Genomic DNA, 24207 nt, shown 5'->3' with positions numbered 1-24207 from the left:
CAAATATGTCAGCCACTCTGGTCTTCATTTTCTCATTTGTAAGAGAAACTAGTTTCCAAGAGAAATTCCAAACCCGTGGCCTAGTCCCTTTCCTGCCTGGAAAAAAAAAAAAGTTATATAAAGACACAGCTTCCTGGGGAAATAAAGCTAGGGAGCTTTTACAGAGGGTTCATGACACAGATGTGCAGATTTGAGCTCCTTCCCCCAGCCAGCTTTTGTCACATCAGCAGCCTGTCTCTCCCGTCACCAAGAACTGTTCCACGAAAATTTGCTTGGTTCCGTAGAACTGGCTGGAGACTCAGCCTGAGATACAAAGGAAGTGGACACTGGCCAAAGCCACCACCTTACAGTCAAGAAAGCCACAGCCACACAGGTTCTCAATGCCAAACACAAAACTTTATTACATTTCTAGTTGTGTCCCTTTGGGATATATTCAGAATCAAATACTGGACACAACAGCTCTCATTATGTCCTTGGGCTAGTAAGGTTCCCACCTCACCTAATAAGCTCACTGGCTTCTGTCTCCACTGTGGTCAGTACCAGCTGGAGGCGCTTGGATTCTACAGAAAGTGGTAGCTGGCTTGGAGAGGGGGTTCTAGTCTAAAACCTCCCAGCAGGAGTTCAGAACAGACTGAGCTGGTGTTAGAAGGGCACCAGAGTGGGCTTTAGTTTCTCAGACCAGAGAAGGAACCCAAGGCACTTTCCATGTCCCCACCCGTCTCTTCTCCTAGACTCCTCCCAGCCACTCAGGATCCTACAAAGCACCTCACTTGCTGACCTTCGCCTCCCACCGTCTTCTGAGTGTCTCTGAGCAGAGTGCCAGCCAGGTGGATGCCGTTCTCAGCCCCCATACTGAATAAACTTGGCTCACTGTCTTCCCCTAACCCAGATAAATAATCTATACATGTTACTGGAGGATGGGGTTGGAGCAGGGAAACTGCAGGGCACAGATCTCCCCTAGCTTCCAGAGCTAAGAGACGCCAAGCCTAAAGAGTTCAGACAGAGTAAGTGGCCCATGAGTAATGGAGCTGGGAGCAAAGCATCTGGCTTTATTGGATCCAGGAGGGGAACAGCTCCAGCTCCCTAGCCTAGAACCTGTGGCCAAGGTGGGATGTGAGCCTCTTCACCTTGAAGCTCCTGTGTTCACAGGCTTCCCACTCTCCCCACCACACACTGAAAGTTTGGTGTATGCTCATTGTGGGTCAGGGGAAGAGATACAACTTCAATCTGGTCCTTACTAAGTCCACCAAGGACAAGAGTTGCAGTAACTCCAGAACCCTTGGTTCTCACATAATACAGCCAGAGGCCCTCCCATCCCCAGGACAGAGAGGAAACTGGGCAGATTACTTGAGGGGAGAAGGGACCTGGGCCTAGCCCAATAGGAAAGGGTGAGTCCCAGGCCAGTGAAGGGGCTAGCTCTCAGTCTCGACTCCCCACCAGCTGGAGCACGAAAGTGAAGATGTAGACTATATCAGTGTAGATCTGCAGGGCACCTGTGATGTAGTCCTCTGGGCTGATGGTGTGCTTCCGGTTCCCCAGGACCAGCTGTGTATCGTAAGCCAGGAACTGCAGGAAAAGCAGACATGAGTGCCCAGGACCTCAGAGAGCGGAGTTCATCTCTGGTCAGCAGAGTGTCCTCGAGCTGAGCTGTCCATCCTGCTTGCTAAGGGACTCACTAAGAAGTTGTGAGACACAGCCTCTGCCCTTGAGCTGTTCACTTCTCTCTAAGAAGGCTGACACACTGTCGTTACACAGCGGGGAGTGTGAACAAAAGACAACAGAGATGCCAGGAACTTCTAGAAGCTCTAAATAGGAAAGAACAGTTGTCCAGGGCCCCGCCCCACCTTCCAAGCTGCCTAAATTCCATCTCTACCCTTCCAGCTTCCCCTCCCAGAACAGGGACCAAACTTACCAGAGTGAAGCAGATGGCCCCCAGAGCGGCATAGACCATGTGGAGCCAGTAAATCTGTGGAATAACACAGTACAGGCATTAGGAAGCCAAGCTAAGCACAAGAGAAGCAGGCCCCCAAGACCCAGCTGACCCCGGAACTCGAGCAGCTGAGCAGGGAGATCAGGGAAGCTACCACTCAGGGTCTCCTACCCTGCCTCTAGATCCTGGGAGAAACTGAGAATGTGATTTATTTGCCAGAGAGAGCAGAGGTTGTATCACGATATCCACATAAAACCAGCCACGGCACCTTTCAGCCCAACTGAAAGCTAGTCAGAGTACAGGAGTGTTTGAAAACAAGCAGCTGGGGCTGGAGAGATGGCTCAGTGGTTAAGAGCAGTGTCTGCTCTTACAAAGATCCTGAGTTCAATTCCCAGCAACCACATGGTGGCTCACAACCATCTGTAATGAGGTCTGGTGCCCTCTTCTGGCCTTCAGGCATACACACAGAAAGAATATTGTATACATAATGAATGAATGAATGAATGAATATTTAAAAAAAAAAACAGGCAGCTGAGTAGAGCGAGCCCAGGAGGGGCAGGCTCAGCAAAGCAGCTCACCGGCTCCTGCAATCTACTTTAGGGACAGCTTAGAGAGGCCCCTCAGCAAACTTGAGTTGCCTGCCACCCTGCTCAATACCACTGCCAAATGCCTGTGCATAGGCCAGGAGCAGCCATGGTGGGGCAGGTAGCACCCCCCATCCTGACCCTTCCCTTAAGCCCCATGCACTCCCTTTGACTGACTGGAAGCAGAGAAGGTATCAACCAGGGATCCCAAAGCCCCTTACATCCAGGCCTGACTTGGTCCTTTAGCTTTGCATTGCAGAACCTGGTCTCAGCTAACCTGCCATTTCCTGTAGAATTCAGTGGTGCTATCTAGGGCCCAAAGGGCTGTGGCTTACCATCTGCCTGAGAGAAAAACCCAAAAGGATGGTATTGTGTTGGTGCTGGCTCTAGCCAATGGCACTACAGGAAGTCCTTGGTTCACTGCCTGCCCTCATGGCAGGACACTCACATATTTGAATGACAGCACGATGCTAGTGACAATCCCAGTGACCATCAGCACAATCCCCAGGACACAGAAGAGGCCTGTACACGAGGTGAAGTCCACCTAGAAGAAAGGGGGGAGGAGGACCTGTCAGATGACTGCCATCCTCAGCATCCAAGTCGGGGAGTCAGCACTGCTCCTGGGGCAGGGCAGTGACCGTGACATGCTAAGGACATGTACAGGAGACAGCTTGCCAGGTCAGACATGAGAGCTCGGCATTAGACTAGGGAAACCCCCGGCCCACAGGTTGTGGGCCCTCCCAGGCCTGCCCAAGTGCCAAACCCAAAGGTGTGTGTGTAAAGGGCAGGGTGGCCAGGGAAGAGCTTTCTCCATCCTCACCTTAGTCTGGAAGCAGAAGATGGTGACAGAAATGGATACCACAGCAGTGATGATCATCGCTATGATGACGGCTCTGGTCTGGTACATACTGGGGAGAGGGAAGAGTTGAAAGGGCACAGACTGTGCCCACAGTCCATCCAACTCGCCACAATTCTCCCTTCCCAAGAGTATGGAGAAATGTCCTGAACATACCTGGAAATGGTGCCTGTCATAAAGCCCAAAGCCAGAGTCTGAGGGAAGGAGAGAAACAAAGCCAAGAGTTAAGTGTCAGGCTCTGAGGTCCCGCCCCAACACTGGCCACTATGGCCCTGCCAGAGCTGGGGATAGATGTGGCTGTGCTGGAAAGAACAGCCACAAAGGAAAACAAGGACAGGGCCGGGTAAAGGGATTAGACAACCAGGGACATCTTTCCACAAGGTGCCCCCAACTCCTCTCTGAGAGAGGCCTCCCCTCCCCTTCTAGACTCACAAATAGGGTCAGCAGGATGATGTTCCATGGGAACCGGCGCCTGGAGAGGAGACACCCTGGTTAACCTGCCTTGGGCCCATCAATCTTTCCCTTGGGGAGAGTACCAAGTGTCTACACAGGCTAACCTGGGACAGACCCCCTGTGGAGCCAGCAAAGCCTAGACTAGTTAGCAGCCTCTGTGACCGGGACAGTTCCTCAGCCTCTGCACCTCGAGTGCTTCCTGACAGAAGAACTTCCCCTTTTGTATTTTATTACGTGGGTGTGTACACACATGCATCACGGGACACATGTGGAGGAATCACTCCTTTGTGACCTGTGGGTCTTGGGTCTCGATCTCTGCTCTTCAGGCATGGTGGAAAGTACCTTTACCTATTGAGCCATTTGCCTCCTCCCTTTTTGTCTTTCTTGTTTGTTAAATGCTCAAAATGCTGTGTATCTTGTTTGTATGATTCTTACATCTCTTATGAGGATGACAGATAGCTAGGTAGGTGTCACGCACTGCTCTGACCGTGACCGCTTCCTCCTCATACCCAGGTCTCTTGCCACTGCATGAAGCCTTTTCCTCTCAAGATACTCTACACCTGTCCCAATCTCTGCCTCCTCTTGTCTGGGTCCCCAGCACTCACCTGGGTCCCTGGCAGCAGGCAAGGGTCAGGTAGGTGACGATGAAGACAGCACTGGGGGGAAGACATGGGACATAGCTCTAGGCCAAGCCACCCTGGGCCTGCTTCTAGCCCTCTATGGGCAGCTCTCAGCAGCCTAGGCTTCTTGACAAACTTTCTTGGTAGAAAGTAAGGGCAAGATTCTCAGCCAGGGCATCGAGAAGCCTGGAACAGGGTTTGGAGCAGAAGGAAGTGTAGGGTGATGATAGACACTGGGTAAGGGAGCCTGTGCCATGAACCCACATGTCACCACCACACATGGCTCTGGCCCTGGTCTAGCTTTCTGTGGTGTTACTCCTCTTGAGGTGACCCCCAGCCCCTGCCGCCTGGACACTGGCACCAGCTTCTGGGAAGGCCTCTCCTAGGGCATATTAACCCCTGCCCTGAACAGAGTTAGTCAGCCTCCTGCCCCCACTCCCCTCGCAGCAGCAACACCATCACCGTGCACTCACTAGGACACGTAGTACACAGCCACATTCCTCCTCACGAATGCACTGACCGGTTCCCTGTGAAACAGGACACCAAGAGGAAGTCATACCATGGATTGTCTGCCTCCAGCTGAGAGCCATCCCTCCATGGACAGCCTAGCAGGTAACCCAGGCTGGGAAAAGGAGAGACTCACACAAAGGTGAAGATAGCAATGATGGCCACCGTGATGAGCAGCTGAACGGAAATGATGGAGTAGACCTAGAACAGACAACCAGGGATATAACTCATCTCATACTGGCCTCTCCCTGGAGGATAATTAGTGTCAAGGCTCCTGCCCCCACCCACCAACCCACCCCTGTTCTGTAGGGCAGGATCTCTTTTTAGTTTGGAAGGCTCTGGCCGGGGAGAGGGCTCAGTGTTAAGAGCATATATTGTTCATGGATCTGAGTTCAGTTCCCAGCAACCACATCAGGCAGCTCACAACTACCTGTATCTCACAACTATCTGTATCTGATGCTCTCTTCTGGACTCCTTGGATACTACACACACACACACACACACACACACACACACACACACACAAACACATATACACCTTAATTAAAAATAAAATCTGTCTTGAAAAGATAAAAGAATAACTGTAATTTGGAAGACTCCACTTTTTGAGCCCTCAAAGATTCTTCCCTGACGGCAGACTGGCCTCTCCAGCTGTTTCTTGGCCCCTTTCCTCCTATCCAACATCTAGCTAGCTTTGCCTGCTCGGGTACTGAGAGTGGTTCTCTGTTCAAGGGCTGAAAGAAGGGATGCGTGGTGGCTTAGAGACAGCATGCTCATTCAGTTCCCAGCAGCTTGCTGTCTAATGGAACAGTGGGCAGAGAGGGGAGAGCAGAATACAAATAGACTTTCCCGGGTAGACTCCAGCATCCCACAGGGGATCATAAAGAGGGAGATCCTCTCTGAGGAGGGGTACAGAACTACAAGGAGGCAGGTAACTAAGGTGTTTATGTGGGAATGTGTGCCTGTGCCTAGTCCCCCCGCCCAAGCTCCAGCCCCATCTCACCTTTCGGATGAAGTTATGTCGGACTTTCCGGTCATCCCATTCTCCATGGCCAAAGTTGTCGCTTGCTGCTCTCTCCTCCCCACCGTAGTCATGGCCTGGGACCAGACACAGATCATGTCAAACCAACTGGGGACCTAGGGCAGGTAGCCTCCATCTCAAAGAACGTCTGGCCCTGTCTCAAACAAAGGCTCAGGTACCTCTGTTCAGAAGACACATTTGTAACTCACAGATTCCTTCATCAAGCTAGAGTTCTCTGAGCACCCGCAGAGTAACCCCAGCCGGGCTTAGGTGAGGAAGAGCTGTCCTGTCAGCAGGTATCTGCTGCAGGCTCTGTGCCCAGCCCCCATCATTGGGGGCGGGAAAGTGGCATCACCATCTAGGGAAGCAGCTGGCATCTAGGGAGAACTGGATGGCAGAGCAGTAGCCTTGGGGTAGAGAAAAGGAGGGGAGACGCACACAGACAGTGGGCACAGGAAGCAAGGTCTTGGTCTGTAGCAGGTTCACAGTGTACAGAGTGCATGCACCTGTCACCTGTAAATGGTAGCTTAAGGTCTGCCTCAGAACAAGTGTCCAGGTAGGAGCTGGCCACACAATGGCTCTGGGACACTGAGGCTACTGCAAGCCACCAACATTCCATGGATGCCTCTTTGGGAACTGCTTCCAAAATCTACCCAAAATGAGGTGGGGCACAGCTCATAGGCAGAATACATGCTTAGCCTGTAATGATCTGGAGTTCAATCTCCCAGACCAAAAAGAAATGCAAAATCCACCCCCACCCCAAAAAGAGGCTTACTATAGTCTAACCTCACCTTCACTGATCAACCATGACATTTTGGCTGTTGACAAAAATCAGACTGTATATAAAGGATGGAGATGTCAGCCCTAGGATATTAAAAAAAAAAAGTGCTTAGGGTTCCTAAGGAAGACATGGTACCCACACACAGTGGCAACAGCCTTGTTGAGAAACAGAGGTGGTTCCTTAGGCAACCACTTAGAAGCCATTAATTCGCCCAGCTATCTTCGCGGGGGTAAGTTCTGGTATATGTCTTATGGCCTCAGTGTCCTTACTGAATATGTAGGTCAGCAAGTGGCTGGAGGGAAGAACAGGAGGCCAAGGGGAAGGTGGGACAGGCAGAGGAAAGGGGTCTCAAAGGGGATGGTAGGAGGAAGGGCCCCAAGTCCATCTTGTCCCATCCACCCCCAGCTACCCTCCAGGACTTACCATAGTTCATGGGCATTGGATGGATGGGAGGCATCGGCTGTGGGTAGCCAGCAGGGTGACCGTAACCAGGTTGGGGGTAGGCGGGGTAGGCAGGGTATCCACCTGGCAGGACAGATGGCTGCCCGTAGCCCCCAGGAGGTGGAGGGCCAGGGTACAGGGGGTTGCGGTCCTCATAGGGAGGCGGGGCAGTGGGATTGGACATGGCCACTCAAGGGCTGAGGGGAAACCCCAGCTTCTGGGACCTGCAATAGGAAACAAGCAAGCAGTCATGAGTTCTTGGTCACGCCCTCCACCCTTGCTCCTTTACAGGCTGTGTCTCTAGGTCACACATGCCACTCACTGCCCACAGGCCACCCCCACTCCCCACTGGGCCAGCCCCTGGCTTTTATACTCTCACAGCAGCCTTTATCCGGGCCCTTCCCTGCCCCGCTTGTTCCCGGGCCACAGCGAAGTAGGAGTGGGGATTAGTCAGACACCCAGCGTCATTGCTGAGCATCAGAACCACAGATGAGAATGGCCCCATGGGGGAACTCCCTGTTCTCCTTTAAGGAAATCTTGCCGCGGTGGCTTGACAGCAGAACCAGGGAAGAAACCGAATGGGCCCTGGCAGAGCTTCCTGGTGAGTCACAGTGCTGACCAGCTGGGACCCTCTGGAGGGGTCAGCCCAGCCCCCACAGCAGCTGGCTGGGGCAGCAAGCTTGAGCGCCAGACACGGGGTGGAGCCAGGCTAGAAGCTGAGCAGGAAAGAGGAGGAAAACAAGCCTGCCACTGTGCCAGAACTGCCAGGCCGGAGGGAGGGTGGGGCAGGCAAGAGACAGGACTTTCAGGTTCCCGCCACAGAGGCATGTGGCAGCCTGTGCCTGCTGCTCCCTTCACTGGCCTGGTCTGGAGTAGACACTGCTCCAGAGCTCCCTGGAAAGGGTGTCTCTGGGCTCTTCCCTGCAGCAGTGGCAGGGTCAAGAAGAGCCATCTGAGGAGGGAGTGCTTCTGACAGGAGACTTCCAGTCAAGGAGCAGGGCACTCCAGATGCTATGCTTACTTCGGGTGAGCCTCAAGGCCTACCACAGTGGAGTGTCCCACTGTAGATGCACAGTTTAGGAACACACCCTGAACGGACACTTGGAGGTCACGCTCTTCACAGCCTGTGGGGCCTCTGGGATGGTAGAGATGAGGACACAGACAAGCTAAGGATGAGCTGTCCTTATTTCCGCCATCGGACCACCTGTTCCTGTGTGTGCCCCATGACAGAGTCACCCCTGCCTTACAGGGAAGACCCCCCAAAGTTCTGAGGGTGCTGCTGGAAGTGCAGCAGTCCCGGCTTCTCCTTTCAGGGCACCCAGTGCAGCTCAGAGATCAGATAAAGGGCCCTCACTTCATCTCTCAGGACAACAGAGTTATTCACAAGGGAATGTGGTCAGTATCAAGTAACAGGCCAGGTCTCCGAGCTGGTCACACTGGGGAAAGCTGTTCATCATCTCCCCAGAGCCAGAATGTGGAAGGCGGAGAGAAGAAAGCCCTTCTTGACAGAGGATGAGGAGGGAGCCAGGCAGTGAGCGGGGCAGAGCCCTGGGGAAATGGCTGCCGGGAGTGAAGAGTGAATTTAGGACCCAGCCATTAGTTTGGAGAGGTCCGAGGCTATGGAAGGATAGAATAATCACAAACAAGATAAAAGAAGCAGGGTCTTTCCTGTCCCATCCTCTGGAGCAAAAGGCTTCTTCCCCTAACCGCTACTCCCTCCCCTTCTAGGGTCCCCTCTGACTCCACAGAAGGGATGGCATCCTAGTGGAAGGAAGAGGACAAAGGTTACCTTTGGTGCAGATGTGTCTGTCATTTCATTCTGGCCCTCATCTCAATGACCCTGGTCTATCTGACATCCACCATTGGGGTGGTGCTACACGGCCCCAAGAGGCACTGCCATGAAAGGCCCTGTCGTCAGAGTCCCAACAGTGCCACCAAGCCAATATGTCACAATGACCTGGCCCTTCACAAGGTATATGTGAAATGGGGTGGTTCAGTGAGCTCCAAGACAGCTCTTGGAGCCCTGTCTGTGACCTTGGGAAAGAGACTATTCAGGGCTTGCCCTTTGTTGGGCAGACAGCTGCCCCTCCCACTTCCCAGAGCAAGGGGCTGCAGTGATCTGGGGGTGAAGTGTGACTCACTGCCTGGGACAGGGCTCCAGGGTCTAGAGTAGCTCAGCTGCTGACTCATGGTCTCCCTCCTGCCCTCCCTAGCCCTGCCCTGTGTGCTTGTGGTCAGAGGAATTTGCCAGTGGACGTGGCTGATCCGAGTATAATTAATTGTCTAAGTCCTTAGCTTCCTGCCCCTTTGAACTGGAGATGTTGCTATGCATCAGTACCCTCACCTGGAAAATGGGTTCAACACCTGTGCGGGTGCCTCCCAAGGAACTGTAAAAATGAAAAGAACTCTCAGAACAATGCCCAGCAAGGGCCCTCCTGGCTGTTTTCAGCTGCAACCTCACTAACGCCTTAAAGTAGCCCATTAGGTGAGCACTGTCATTACAAATAAAGACTCTGAAGCTTAGGAGAGTAAAGAGGGCTGACCAGGATAACCCACTGGGTACGAGGAAGTCAAGGCTTCCCCCAAGGCCAACTCTGGTGCCCTTCTGTTTGAGTCCCTTATTTGGAGAGTCTGTCTATCCCAACCCCTCCTCCAGCAGTGACAACAGCAGGCTTACACAGAAATGGATACCCAACCATTCACCTTCCCCACAGTGGGCTCCAATCTCAGTCATCAGCACAAGGGAGGAGACTCAAAATGTCAGAATCTAGGACACCCATCCACTTAGGACAAGCTGATCCTAGGCCACAACACAATCCTGGCTGTCTGACCTTGGGTGCAGGACCAGCCAGGAAGTTGCCAGCCTCCACCACACTCACCAGAGTCATGGCAAGGACAACACCTATCAGATCAGCAAGAACCTCTGACACCCAGAACCCCTAACTTGGCTTCTGTGCAGGCCCCAGCTCCTGCCCGGCTTCCATGAGGAGCCTACCACCAAAGCTTACACTAGGGCTGAGGTCTGAGCTAGTATCACCCTAGGGAAGTGGCCAGCCACTGTCCTCGCCAAACTGCAGCATGGGGACTAGAAAGGAACAAAAGGTGGGAGGACAAGGACAGAAGAGCCGAGGAGACCTCAGGTCTTCTGAGCTCATCCAGGGGCTGTGAGGGCTACAGAGACCCGCGAGCATTCGCCTAAGTTAGGCACCCAGCTTCTCTGCGAGCAAACACCAGCTTGTGATCCAAGGGTCCAGACTTTGTCCCATCCTGGCAGTTCTGTGTCTTAGCTCTCAGGAAAGTACCAGAGCTTCTCCCTGACTCAGTCGTCGTGGCTGCAGGAGTGTGTAGTGGGTTCCAACAGCAGGATTTGTTGGTGGCCAAGGTTTTCAATGTAGAATCTGGGGACGCTGTTCCCCGCTAGCCCCTGGGTTGTGTCAGGAGCCAACTCTGTACCTGGCCTACTGAGATCAGATTCTGGCTCTGGCTCTCCTGGGCCATATGAAATGTTAAAACTCTGGAATCTGCAGAAAGAAGGCTGAGCTGCTGGGGTACAGCACAGAGTGTGTGTCGGAGGGAAGGGCAAAGAGCAGCTGACTGGTCCAGGCAGCGTGCCCTCCTGGACGCCAGGAACTCATGCCCAGACCAGAATGGAAAGAATTGCTCAGCGAGCGTCTCAGGAAGCCCCACCCCCACCCCAGGTCTCCATGCCTAGCTTCTTCTCTCCTCCCCAAGAGAACACCTCCCACCCCAGCATAGAGCCACCGGGACACAGAAGAAAAGGAAGCAACCAAGAGCATCTAAACCCACCTTCAGGCTGGATTATGGGGAAAAGGAACCAAGAATCAATTTCATACTCTTAGGGGTACCCTGGCCTAGGGACTAAGAGGTGAAGTAGAGGGGTCCAAACATTGAAGTGTCAGCTGGAACCAGGAAATTTAAGTGCTCCAGCCCATGACAGGCCCTCTTGGCCAAGAATTTGGAACTTCTAAGGCCAGGTATGGATGGGGCTTCTTGCCTTTAATTCTATCAGAGGCAGGCTGGTTTCTAGAGTTCAAAGCCAGCCTGATCCACACAGCAAGTTCCAGGCCAGCCAGGAAATATTAGTGAGTTGCTATCTCAGGAAAAAAAAAAAAATTAAGTACTTTAGAACTTCCCTTTAGCTTGACCCAGCAGGAAAGCCACAGGAGCCAGAACAAGCCACCCTTCCCCAGTTCCCTCCTGACTTCCTGTTCACACTGCCCAACCCTGTCTTCCCTCCCAGGCTCCAGGCCACTCCCTAGGTCCCACCTCTAGAATTCCTCTGTCTGAGTCCTGGAAAGTAAGACTCTTTGCCACCCTCCTCTTACGTCATAGGATTGTAATCTCAGAGATCCCAGCTACGTCACCAGTCAGAGTGGCCTGGGTACACAGATAAGGAAAGGGGACCAGGCGAAGTGGCTCAGCACTTGGGAGACAGGCAAATCTCTGAGTTCAAGGTCAGCCTGGTCTACAGAGGGAGTACCAGGGACAGTTAGAGATATATAGTGAGAAACAAAACAAAAAAAAGAGGACGCCATTAACAGGGCTGCTGCCATTTCTAACACAATGGCCCTACCTACCCCATTTGTGTCTCTTCTGTCTCCAGGTTGAGGTGGGAGGTAAGCAGAAGAATAGGACTATTAAACAGACCACAGTGGAAAATCACAGAGGCATGGGGAAGGAAAAGAACCACCTAAGAGTAGTAAGGTCAGTACTTACTAAGCAACTAAGCCAGATGCAACTAAGGTACCTCTTGATGCTCACAAAAGATCACTGCCAGCCGGGTAGTGGCGCATGCCTTTAATCCCAGCACTCGGGAGGCAGAGACAGGTGGATCTCTGAGTTTGGGGCTAGCCTGCTGTACAAGAGCTAGTTCCAGGACAGGCTCCAAAGCTACAGAGAAACCTCATCTTGAACCCCACCCCACCCCCCAAAAAAATCACTCTGCCAATAAAAAAAAAATGCTAAATTTGCAAGCCAGGAATGGTGGCACACACCTGTAATGCCCACTCAGGAATCTAAAGCAGCATTGTTTCAAGTTCAAAGCCAGCCTAAGCTGGCAAGACCCTATCTCAAAAAAAAAAAAAAAAAAAACGCGAAATTTGCAGGGTGTGGGGAGTGGTGTTAGAATCTAAAGGCCCAAGAAAGGCAAACGGCAGAGATGATTCGAACTTCTTGTCTGATTTGGGGTGCTTTTACAACTGCTGGGGAAGACATCTGAGGCTCCCTCAGCTGGTGGGGTGCACAGGGCTGAGGGTGAGGTAGTGAAGATCAGCAGAGCTGAGTGCCCAGTGAATATGGATTCCTTCCCATCTTTGCCTAAGTCTCCATGCTAGGAACAGGGTTGGCACTGACTCCATTACATGAGTTGGGTAGGTCACTTCCCACTTCGAGACTCCATTTTTACATCTGTTAGATGGATATTATCCTGGGCTGAAAAATCAAAACCCACTTCAGTCCTGCCAGTTAAATTCTGTATAAACAGGCTAACAGAACAGGAAGTTTCAGGGCAGAATAGCATACCCCTGCCCCAGGAATCTACATACTGGATGCCCCTAGAAATGTATGAGACCTGTACATAGCACGGTCTAGGCCATTAACTCACTCGCTCCTAAATTGCTCCCATAAGGCCCTCCCTCTTCACAACCTGCGTAATGCTGACCCAGGCCACCTGTTTATGACACAGAGACCCAACCCTAAGAAAAACCTGTCTCCCTCTCCCACCTCTTAAACCCCTATGCTCCCACCAGCCCGCTCCTGAGAACTGCACTAAGAACGAGGCAGGTCTAAGCAGATCAGCAGGTACAGGCACCTGCTGCACAGCCTGACCACCACGTGGTGAGAGGACCAAGTCCTGCAAGTGGTCCTCTCCACATGCAAGCACTCACTTCCACACACAAATAAGTATGCACAGCTTTTAAAAAGAACCACACATGAGCATGGGCAGAGTAGTGTACACCTGTAATCCTAGCACTAAGATCCCAAGTTCAAGACTAGGGCCACAGGAAGTACCCAAGGGTAGGGGGACCAGTTGTCAAGTAATCAGCAGAGTGCTAGGCTAGGGTCCTGGGACCTCCCTGGGGGGATTTTCTTCCATGGAGGAAATGTCTAGCCAGCACAGGACCAGGAAAGGAGCACCCCCCACACATCACCCCGTGTCATTCTACATAAGGAAACCTCGCCTTCCTCCCTAACTGATGCATTAAATCCACAACAAGTAGAGACCTGTGGACTTCTGCATCTTGCTCCTACTTCAAAACCAGTACCCACAGCTCAGGCTAGGGCTGGAAGGGTCAAGGTCAGCTCTTTAGCATTGCAAGAGAACCGAAGGTGAAAGAGAACCGAAGGTGGGCACTCTAAAGATGATGTCCGTCATCTCACTGTGGCTGCTTGAGACAGGGTCACACTCTGGAGCCCAGAGCCCGGCTTGAGGTCCTTCTTCTGCCTTAGTCATCTAAGCGCATCTATGCGGTGCGGGGCCTCAGTGCTGTTCCTGCTCTGCTCTGTGAACTGTGGCTTCAGCTGGCCTTGAGCCCACCGCTCTTGCTTGCGTCCCTTTCACAGAGGGTTCCACACATTCACTCCAGGGCTTCTGCTCTTTCTTAGCCTCGCCCCGCCTCCACGAGAGGTCTTGGGGTTGGAGGTGCTGTGCTGAAGATGGCTTCTAGCTGAGGTCCCCCATTCTTAAGAAGGCTGAGCCAAAGTGCCTATTACCCTAGCCCATGACATGCGCTTCTCCTAGTGCTTGCCAACTAACCTGTCATTACCTCTCTGATCTGCCCAGTTTTACAACAGCGGGCCTGAAGTCAGACAGGAAATCTGGGCCCTTGAAGCATTGGTCTCACTTCCTTTGAAACTGTGAACCAAGACCAGGTCGCCATGACTGGAGAGGTGAGGGAACAGCGTGTGGCGAGGAAGTACGGTGTCCTCTCATGGCAGACACTGCAGCCCAAAGAAGCAGCTGGCTTGCCCGGCAGGCCACCACTGGCCAGGCCAAAGGCACCGGCTTTGAAACCAAAGCTCAGCACTGAGATAAATATTTCAGAGTCCCAGAGAACCAGACACCTAACAGGCCTTCCATGACAGCTCTCCCCACTTAGCCTGTGTTGAGGGTACTGGGATTGACCCCCAGCCTCGTGGATACCATGCACAGGCCACAGTGGAGTGAGTGGCAGGGGAAGCCTTCCTTCCCTCTCTCTTGCTCTGGCTCACTCCCAGGACTTCCCCAACCCAATTTTCCAATTTCCCTCTTTTGTTTTTACTCAGACCTAAAGAGGTCATGAGAGTCAGGCATAACAGCTTTCACTTGTATTGCTCCAGCACTCAAGAATCTGAGGCAGGAGTACTGCAACAAGTTCAAGGCTACACTGGACTGAGTGAAACACACACACACACACACACACACACACAAAGTTCATGAGTGTCAAAGTACTTCCTGGGTGGCTCCTGAGCCACAGAACAAGAGAGCAGGGGCTGGGAGGTAGGGCATGTTTGGGTAGGGATGAACTCATCTCTAGACCTAAGGCTTGGCCCACTGGCTTCCACCCTAATCACTGTGCTAGGGCTCCCTCCTCCCACTCCCAACTGAGATCCTCATCACCTGTTGGTGCCCAGCCTGGCGGTGCCAGGATACACAGAAACAGCTCCAGGTGGGTGCCAGGCCCCGGGCTGGCTTCCGCCCTCTCTCTTCCCAGCTGAGGGCCATGATAGCCCCCATCTCACTCGCAGCACAGCCACTCTGGGGCCCCCGGAGTGGGGGACACGCCCTGCGACAGACAGGCCTGTCAGCCACTGAGGGGCACCCTGCAAGACGCTGGTCAGCACTCGGCTGCGCACCGCACGCGGCTGCGCTGTACGTTCGGGCCATATGTCCCCCAGGCGCACAGGGAAAGCGAACTCGCAATGACAGAACGAAAAGAACCCACTCTGGCTCGGGCTCACGACCGGAGCGGGCAGGCCGGCCGCGCGTGCCAGAAAAGTTTGGGCGCCCCGGCGTAGCGTCGCCCCAGTCCGCTTCCAGTCCCTGCCGGTCCCGGGTCCCCACCTCTGCCGGCCGCAGTCCCCTGACTTGCCTTCGCTGTTCGGAACCGCGAGATCCGCCTGGGCCCCGGAGGCTGAGAGGACTGGGCTGAGCCAGGCAGCACTAGGACTCCGTGCCCCGCCCCGCCTCCCTCGGCCGCCCAGTGGGGAGGAGCCGCCCTACCCAGAGGCCGAGGGAGCCCGGGGGTCCGCCCCCCGACCCCAGCCGCCAGCCAGGTGTGGGTGGTTCCCATTTACTGGAAACGACGCCGGCTCGCGGCTGAGGACAAAACCCAAACTCACTGGAAGAAAATAACTTCTTTCCACCAATTTCAGACCCCACCCCAGGAGGAAGAGCGAGTTAAGCGTCGTCGCCAGCGTCTGTATACCAGCGCGGAGCTCTAGGGGCTTTAGAGCGAGTCTTTAAAAAGTATTGCTTTTTTTTGGTTTGGTTTGTTTTTGTTTTAATTCTGGGAGAAAGGGCGATCTAGCTAAGTACCTCAGGCTGGCCTCCAGCGCTTTGTCACCCTGCTTCAGCCCGGGTGTTGCAATTACTCACCCTGATTTCGCTTAGTGTGTGTGTGTGGGGGGGGGGGGGGTTGTTTGTGTTTTGTTTTATTTTTTGTCACTAACTGGTACTTCAGCACAACTTTAGGGCCAGGGGCATAGCTGACAAGGGTTTCATCCCCAGCATAGCAAAAACAAAGAACAGCTTCTCGGGGCGGTGGTGGCACAGGACTTTAATCCCAGCACTCGGATGGCAGTGACAGGAAGATTTCTGTGAGTTCAAGGCCAGCCTGGTCTACAGAGTGAGTTCCAGGACTGGCTCCATAGCTACTGGGAAAATCTGTCTTGAAAAACTCAAAACAAAACAAAAAGAATAGTTTCAGTGATGCATAATATTGTATCACACAGCTGTGCTATGTTTACAACAATTTTATCCTACACGAGCATTTTTGATCATAGAAAATCTGTAATAATTATCTGACAATTATGTGCTTTTAAGCTAAATTCCTTTTCAGGTTTGAAACTTTAAATACACAAACAGACATGAGACTCAAAAGCTCTGCTTGGAATCAGTCATGTGTCACTTAATGACAGACAGTTTAGGTTAGGGAATTTCGTTATTGTGCAATTCTCGTGAGGTATTTACTCTAACAGATCACTGTGTCACTGGGAATAAAAAGTCTGCAGTTTAGGATGCAAGAAGCCCTGGGTTCCACCCCACCTCTGCAAAACAGTGTGGAGTAGGGTAAGCCTGTAATATCAGATATTTTGGGAATGTCAACACTAAAATAACTATTACCTCAAAGGGGTTAAGAGGAGCCAAATATGTGACCATGGTCAAGCAACACAGATTTAGAATATCAAAATTCCGTGTTCCAAAGAAAGGAAGAAAAACAAAAGAAAAAAAAAGTAAGAAAAAAAAAGAAGAAAAAAAGAAAAGAAAAGAAAAAAAAGAAAAAAAAATTCCGTGTTCCAACATGGTAATAGTCTGATGAAGTTTTTTGTGGGGAGGGTTGATTTTTGTTCTGAGAGTCTCACCACGTAACTCTGGTAGGCTTGGAATGCAATCTGTAGAACTCATATAGACCCGCCTGCATCTGCCTCTTGAGTGCTGGGAATAACAGTTTATCACACAAAACTTGATGGTGTCTTTATACTGGTAGAATGCAAAAAAGTTCCAAGTTAAGGCACTTTTCAAATGCATTGTCGGAAAAAGTAAGTAGGCAGTTATGGCAAAATGTAGACACCTCAGCTGTCTATAGGCCTCCGAGCCTATCTGATGACACTCAGCCTTTGAGTTGGTAGGAAGGTTTATTGTTAGATCAGACACAGAGATAGCAAGGGATGGGCTACTTAGGGGGCTGAAGATAAAACAAGAGAAATTGTAATTAGGCTCTGGGCTGGCAGCGTTCCAGCCTCTACACGGTCTTGAAGTTCTAGTCAGTTAATTAGCCTGCTCAAAGGTCTGGTGAACGTGGAATTTCTTTCTAGGAACTTTCATTCCGGAGAAGGGGAAGCAGAAGGATTAGGATTATCTCAGCAGCACAGCAAGTCCGAGGCCAGCCTGGGCTATAAAGTCCCCCACCTTTAAAAAACAATGATTTTCTGGGCCCACACCATATATCCAGTCCCTGTTAGACCTTATTTCGTGGTGCATGGCTGCACTTCAGAAAGGGGTGAAGTCGTTTTGTTTTGTTTCTCTTGGTTTTTCGAGACAATGTTTCTCTGTGTAACAGCTGTGACTGTCCTAGAACTCACTTTGTAGACCAGGCTAGCTTCGAACTCCCAGAGATCCACCTGCCTCTTCCTCCCGAGTGCTGGAATAAAGGTGTGCGCCTCCACCGCAGGGTTAAGGGTGTGAAGTCTTAGTCTCACAAGGTAGTTACTTTTTGAGTGCTAGGTTGGGGGTTTAGCTCCTCCAGTCCCACCCCTAGCACTCACGAAAAGGTGAGACTCGGTCTTAAGGGAAAACAAAACAAAACAAAAAACACTACGGGGGGAGGGGCTTGTCACCAAGCCTGACTACCTGAACCCATTTATAGGAAGAAGAACAGACTGCAAGTTGGTCTTTGGCAACAAATCAATTAATTAATGTGATTTGAAGAGGGTTTCAAGTTCACTTAGCCAGGTGTGGCGCTGTACGCCTTTAATTCCAAGCATTCAGGACACAGAGCAAATAGTGGGCCAGCCAGAGCTACCCTATCTCAACAAAAGAAAACCAAACCAAACCAAACCGTTCAGTAGCATTCCATTCCAGGAGCTGCTACCTGATTTGTGTGGCTCCAAAGTCCACTTCCTGCTAGCACAAAGGCTGCTGGGTAGGAGAGCACGTATGTTTAAAGTGCTTATCTTGTGCTAATAGCTGCTCATTAACTCACCTCTAAGTGTTTTTCACAGCTTGTTGACACTTTCCCCTTTTGATTTTCTTTGTTTTGTTTTGTTTTTTCGAGACAGGACCTTTCTGTACAACTCTGGCTGTCCTGGAACTCGCTCTGCAGACCAGGCTGGCCTCAAACTCACAGAGATCCACCTGCCTCTGCCTCCCGAGTACTGGGTTAAAGGTGCATACCACCACTGCCTAATTCAACTGAAATCTTTAAGTTGCTTTTAATTACATCTGTTTGTGTGTATTGTGCATGTGTGCGGGTGACTGCTTGACACATGCCGCCTCCACTGGCTTCCAGGATTCACGGTCCTCCTGCCTCCCGAGTACTGAGTGCTGGGATTCCAGGTATGAGCCGCCGCCTCAGACTCACGGTGCCTCCCGAGTACTGAGTGCTGGGATTCCAGGTATGAGCCGCCGCCTCAGACTCACGGACAAGGGTCACAGTGAAAAGCACAGCTAGACACCAAGTGAGGTAGAGGCTGAACCCCAGAGTAGCTCCTGAGCCCAGCACTAGGCATCTCTACTCAATGATTGTGTCTCCCGCACACACCACCCTTGCCCAGAGCAACATTTAGGCAAGAGCTTGTCGAATAGGCTAGGCTGCAGAGCCGCTAGTCCCAAGGACCTGTCTCCACCTCCCCAGCACTGGGGTTAAACCCAGACCCTCGTGCTTGCGAAGCAAATACTGTACCAGCCGTGCCATCTTCCCACCGCTGGAGTCAACTTTAAAAACCCATCTGAGGTTTTTGTTTTTTTTCCTGCACAGGCCTGAGAGCTGAGCTTAGATCAGCAGCTCCCATGAAAGTCAGCTGTGGTGCTGCATGCCTATAAATCCATGGCTGGTCATGTATGTGGAGACGGGCCAAAACAATGAAACCGGTCTCCAAAAAGGTGTGTGTGTGTGTGTGTGTGTGTGTGTGTGTGTGTGTATGTCTGTCTGGGGGGGAGTAGCAGAGGAAGACACTGGACATAAACCCAGAGCTAAGTGCACCTCACCCCAACACACACATGCATATGCCACACAATAAAATACATTTAACGAACACACACCACTCACACATGCAGTATGCATATTATTTGTATAGCGAGGTATAATTTAGATGGAAATTATATATAGGAAATTATATAGGAGGACTGGTCTAGTTTCACTAACAACCCCAACCCTTCGGTGTACCCCAAGTTCCCATTGCCTGTAGACCTCTTTTCAGGAAGTCTCTCCTAAAAAGAACTTACCAGAAAAAGCACAGTTCTTTTGCTTAGTTTTAGTCTTTCTTTGCTGCAGGGATAGGATCCTACTGAAAGACCCCCAGTGTGGGGAGACTCTCACTCAAGTCTCGGGATAACACCCCCCCCAGTAACTCACGAGAGACCGTCCTTGCTGCAATCACACGAGGTTTCTTCGGCAAGACAGGAACCAGTGCACTGGGGTCGAGACTCATAACCCACACAGGGTAGGAGTTCGACCCTGAGTAACTGGGAGAAGGGGTTTTTAAGAAGGGAAGAAACCACAGCCCAATAATCCGAAGGGGGTAGGGAGGGCGTCATAGAAAATTCAGAAAATACCAGTGATGGTCACAAGGGGGTAACTCCCTGTTTCTCAAGATTATTCTCAAGATTACAATCTAACTTTATTTTTCAGCTAGTTCCTGAAACAGTCACTGAACCGGCTAATCCTAGATTTCTGATTCTTCCCTCCCCCGCTTAGATTTTTGGCTCTATTTTTTCCTGCGAGGGGGTCTGATTTATCCATGGCTTTCACTGTGTGAACTTTGCAGCCTGAAAGGTTTGGCAGGCTGTGTGTGTATGTGTGTGCATGTGTGTGCGCGTGCATGTGTGTACGTGTGTGCGCACGTGTATATATGCCTCCGCATAAGGAAACTAGTGGGGCTTTTGCTGTGCCCTGGGGCAAGACTGCAGGGCTGCAGGCTTTGGAAAAGCAAGACTCTTGGTTAAAATCCATTGTTGGAGAACTAGGTAGGTGACCCACATCAGTGACCCCAGCAGACAGAGGTAGAAAAGTCTGGGAGTTCAAGGTCACCCTACACGACAAAGCCAGTTACAGCTAGACTAGGCTACCTATCAAACTATCTCAAAACAAAATTATAAAAACCAAACAAACAAACAGACAAACTCAAAATAACAAATAATTCCATTTTGTGTAAGTATGCCTCCATTGTCCCAAGCAACATTTTGGAATACTTACCCTAAAAATAGTATTCATTGTTTATCTGAAATTGCAGCTCACCCCGAGTCTGGCATTTCTCTGGCAACCCTACAATCCTACTGGAACAGAAAGTCAGGAAGGGGCGGAGAGAGAAAGATAGCAGGCTGAAGTTTATTTCCTGAATGGGGGAAGCCAAAAGGTTGCTTGGGAGGGAAGAGCCCAGGGAGCCGGGAGGGAGGGAGGGTCCACAGCTTTCTCTGGGACTCTGCCCCCTCCAGTCTGGCTTCAGGCTTCAAAATTCCTTCCACAGCTTTGTGGTTATCTAGGCAGCTTTCACTGAGTTTACCACCCCTGTAAGATTTTTGATATTCATATCTACTTCCTCAAAGAAGATGCTTTGTAGTTATGGGATGGGGAAAACCTTCCACTTTCTCCCCAACTAGAGACAAATTTCACTTCTCTACCCTGCCTGGCCCATCACCTGGGGGGCGGAGAATGCCCTGCAGCTCTTAGGTGGGGTGGGGAGGGCCACAAGCCTGAATGATACAAGGGTGGGGGGGAAGAGGAGAAATGGGGCGGGGGGGGGGGGGACTCTGAGGGTCTTCCTCCTACAAATTAGCCTTGTGTTTTACTTCACACACAAAAATACCTTTGATTCTGGCAGAGGCAGATCTCTGAGTTTAAAGCCAACTTGGTCTACAAAGCAAGTTCTAGGACATGCAGGGCTGCACAGAGAAACCCTGTGGGGGAGGTGAGGAAAAAGAAAAAGACGTTTACTGAATTATATGTTCCAGGCATTGTTTCTGGGTTTGAACATCAGGTGGCAATTAGGTGAAAATGTGCATCCTAGCAAGGAAACAACAGGCATCAGATGTCAAAACTGATTTGTGGAGATCGCTCCGTGTTGAACAGAAAAGGGGAAAAACTCTGTTAATAAAATACTGAGCTTTGCTGGGTATGGTGGTGCATCATGCCTTTAATCCTGTACTCAGGAAGCAGCAGAGACAGGGGGAGCTCTATCAGTTCAAGGCCAGCCTAGTCTATGTTACAGGTTACAGGTTAGCCAAGGCTACATGTTGAGACCTTGTCTCAAAAAAAAAAAAAATAAATAAAAATTTCATTGAATTTAAAATTTAAGATGCATTGATTGTAAGTTAGAAATTAACATTGAATACATAATTAATGTTATATAATAATGTTAATAATAATTAACATTTTTGTATGCTTGGGAGGCAGAGACAGCCCAAGGCCAAGCTGGTCTACAGGTTTAATTCCAGGCCAGTCAGATCTACAAAACAAAGAGACCCTGTCTCCAAAAACAACAACCACAAAAAAACTAACATTTTTGTTAATAAACTTTACTTAACATTTTTTAACAAAATAGTAGACTGTACATACTGACAGTCCTAGGGGTTGCTGAGGCAGGAGGATCAAAAGTTCAAAGTCAGCCTGCGTCTCTGAGACTCTGAAGAAGGGAAGCGTGGGGAAGGTGGCTCTGTTGGTTGCCTAGTCGTCCTTGGCTACTTAGCGAGATGTAGTGTAGGTTACCCGGAACCCTGTCTCAAAAGAGAAGTGGGGGAGGGAGGGAAGAAGAAAAGAGAGGAGCAAGAGGGAGGGTGAGAGCAGGGACTGGGAAGACTGGAGAGTTTCCTCCCAGGCCAGCCTGCATGGCTGTTATCCCTGGCTCCCCTTCCCCTACAGATGCATCTTACCTTCTGCTTTTGCCACCTCTGGTTACTTGAAGCCTTGGGTGATTCCATTTATACAACAGACTTTACGAACAGTCCTGTGGTGCTGTATAACCCAGACCCGACTGGAAGTGGAAGTGAGTTACAGAATGAGGAAGCTGGGACCTGTTTGGTCAGGGCGAGAGCACCCCATGCATCTCCTCTGCACATAGAATTCATCTGTGGTGCTTGTGGAAAAAAGCCCAGATACCCCGGAGGTTATTTCCCTCCAGACCCGGAAGCCAGCTGTAAGCTGAGGCCCCAGGGAGAGTGTCTCTAACAACTTCAAATTCAAATCACTCATGGCTGTGGGACCCTGGAGATAGTCTTAACAACTCTGTGCCTTGATGCTTTGTCTGTACAAAGGAAGGTAATAATAGAATATGTTCGTAAGGATTAAAAGCAGTAGTTGCCAGTACTTGGGGCAAAGCTAAAAAAACCTGGGGTTGGAGAGATGGGTCAGAGGTTAAGAGCACTGGCTGCTCTTCCAGTTCTGAGTTCTGAGTTCCCAGCAACTACATGGAGGCTCACAACAATCTATAGCGCCCTCTTCTGGTGTGTAGTCATGTATACATAATGAAAAAAAATCTTTTAAAAAAACGTGCATACCGGGTTGGAGAGATGACTCAGTGGTTAAGAACATTGCCTGCTCTTCCAAAGGTCCTGAGTTCAATTCCCAGCAACCACATGGTGGCTCACAACCATCTGTAATGAGTTCTGGTGCCCTCTTCTGGCCTGCAGACATACACACAGACAGAATATTGTATACATAATAAATAAATAAATAAATATTTAAAAAAGTGCATACCGCCCGGTGGTGGCGCACGCCTATAATCCCAGCACTCAGGAGGCAGAGGCAGGTGGATCCCTGTGAGTTTGAGGCCAGCCTGGTCTACAAGAGCTAGTTCCAGGACAGGCTCCAAAGCTATAGAGAAACCCTGTCTCGAAAAACAAAAACCACAAACAAATAAAAAATGTGCATACTCACTAACTGGAAATTTATTGTATTTTGAATAAATTCACTTTTAAAAAGTTGAGAAAGACCACGTTACAGGTCGGGAGCCAGAAGCCCAGTGACTCAGAGATGAATTGAACTCAGCCTGGTGTTTCAGTAATGAAGAGGACCCGTTGGGATGAATTTGTCCAGGCCAGGATTCTCAGCAGAGCCAGGACCACACTGACCCTTATACCCTGCCCAATGCCACCTTGTACCTTGGCCTCTTGAGCCATCTGGCCTATTTGGACAGTTTACTATCTGGTTTCCCCACCCACCATATACCCCTCTCCCTGCCCCTATGCTGTGGATGGACTTCTCTCCCTCCTACTTCTCCCCCACTTCCCTCCCACATTCTTCTTGTATTTCTAAGAAATTTGCTCTCCACGAAGATCCAACATTCGCTTGCTTCTCATCCCCAGCCTGGTGGGTGGGTAGCTACCAGACCTGCTCCGTGTCCCAAGTGTCCCCGTCATCTCCCAGCCCTCCAGCCCTTTTTAAGTACCTGGAGGGACAGCCGTGGGTGCTGGGAACTGAACTCTTATATTTTTGGTTGTAAGCCTAGCCTTTAATGGCTGAGCCATTCCTCAAGGCCAGAACTAGCTCTTGTAGACCAGGGTGGCCTCGAACTCACAGAGATCCACCTGCCTCTGCCTCCCAAGTGCTGAGATTAAAGGCGTGCGCCACCACTGCCCAGTTTGCCTCTGACAATTCTGTGACCACATAAGAATGCATTGATCTTAGCACATTTCCCCCCAGTTCTGGGGACTGAAGCTGGGGATTAAAGCCAGGCTAGGCAAGTGCTCTACTGTGCAGCTATACCATGACCCCAGCACCTCTTCCTTGTCCTTCAAAAAAATCATTTGATCTGTAATTAGATAAAAATAGAGCAAAAATTGGCTTTATACTAACATCACTCCAAGTCTCGGTAGTCATAAGCGGTTAGTAGCTACCATACAGAACAGCTCTGGGGGCTGGAGTTTGTCTTTGGCCTCACTCCAAGGTACCTAGCCAAAGAAAGACCTGAACCAATAGATTTTAGTTTTTGAGACAGAGTCTCTTGCAGCCCAGGCTGGCCTTGAACACACTATAGCCTAAACTAGCCTTGAGTTCTTCGTCCTCCTTTTGTCACCCCCACACATCTAGGTAAGAGAAAGGCGCTGTCAAATCCCAGGCATGACCACTAGATGGCGTGGTCT

At 50.8% G+C, this 24207-nt stretch overlaps 1 protein-coding gene across 2 annotated transcripts; it reads right to left on the bottom strand.

Annotated features, from left to right (window-relative positions):
- Positions 1-377: 377 nt before the first annotated feature.
- On the bottom strand, positions 378-15385 carry Tmbim1 (transmembrane BAX inhibitor motif containing 1). 2 transcript variants are annotated; one of them, XM_038340405.2, is made up of 12 exons: positions 15284-15385; positions 7176-7417; positions 5954-6048; positions 5087-5151; positions 4917-4970; positions 4429-4479; positions 3803-3842; positions 3527-3564; positions 3335-3422; positions 2963-3058; positions 1913-1966; positions 378-1566 (listed from the first exon to the last, which is right to left on the bottom strand). In XM_038340405.2, the coding sequence occupies exons 2-12, from the start codon at positions 7375-7377 to the stop codon at positions 1420-1422; spliced, it is 930 nt and encodes a 309-aa protein (XP_038196333.1). In that variant the 5' UTR covers positions 7378-7417; positions 15284-15385; the 3' UTR covers positions 378-1419. The 2 variants fall into 2 exon arrangements, with proteins under 2 accessions (XP_038196333.1, XP_038196334.1); XM_038340406.2 differs by having other exon boundaries at positions 15256-15349.
- Between the last annotated feature and the right edge of the window lie 8822 nt (positions 15386-24207).

The sequence above is a fragment of the Arvicola amphibius genome, chromosome 8 (genome assembly GCF_903992535.2).
Source record: "Arvicola amphibius chromosome 8, mArvAmp1.2, whole genome shotgun sequence".
In the NCBI taxonomy this organism is placed as follows: Eukaryota; Metazoa; Chordata; class Mammalia; order Rodentia; family Cricetidae; genus Arvicola; species Arvicola amphibius.
The sequence above is the reverse complement of the archived record's forward strand: the minus strand, read 5'-3'. Positions and strand labels throughout refer to the sequence as shown.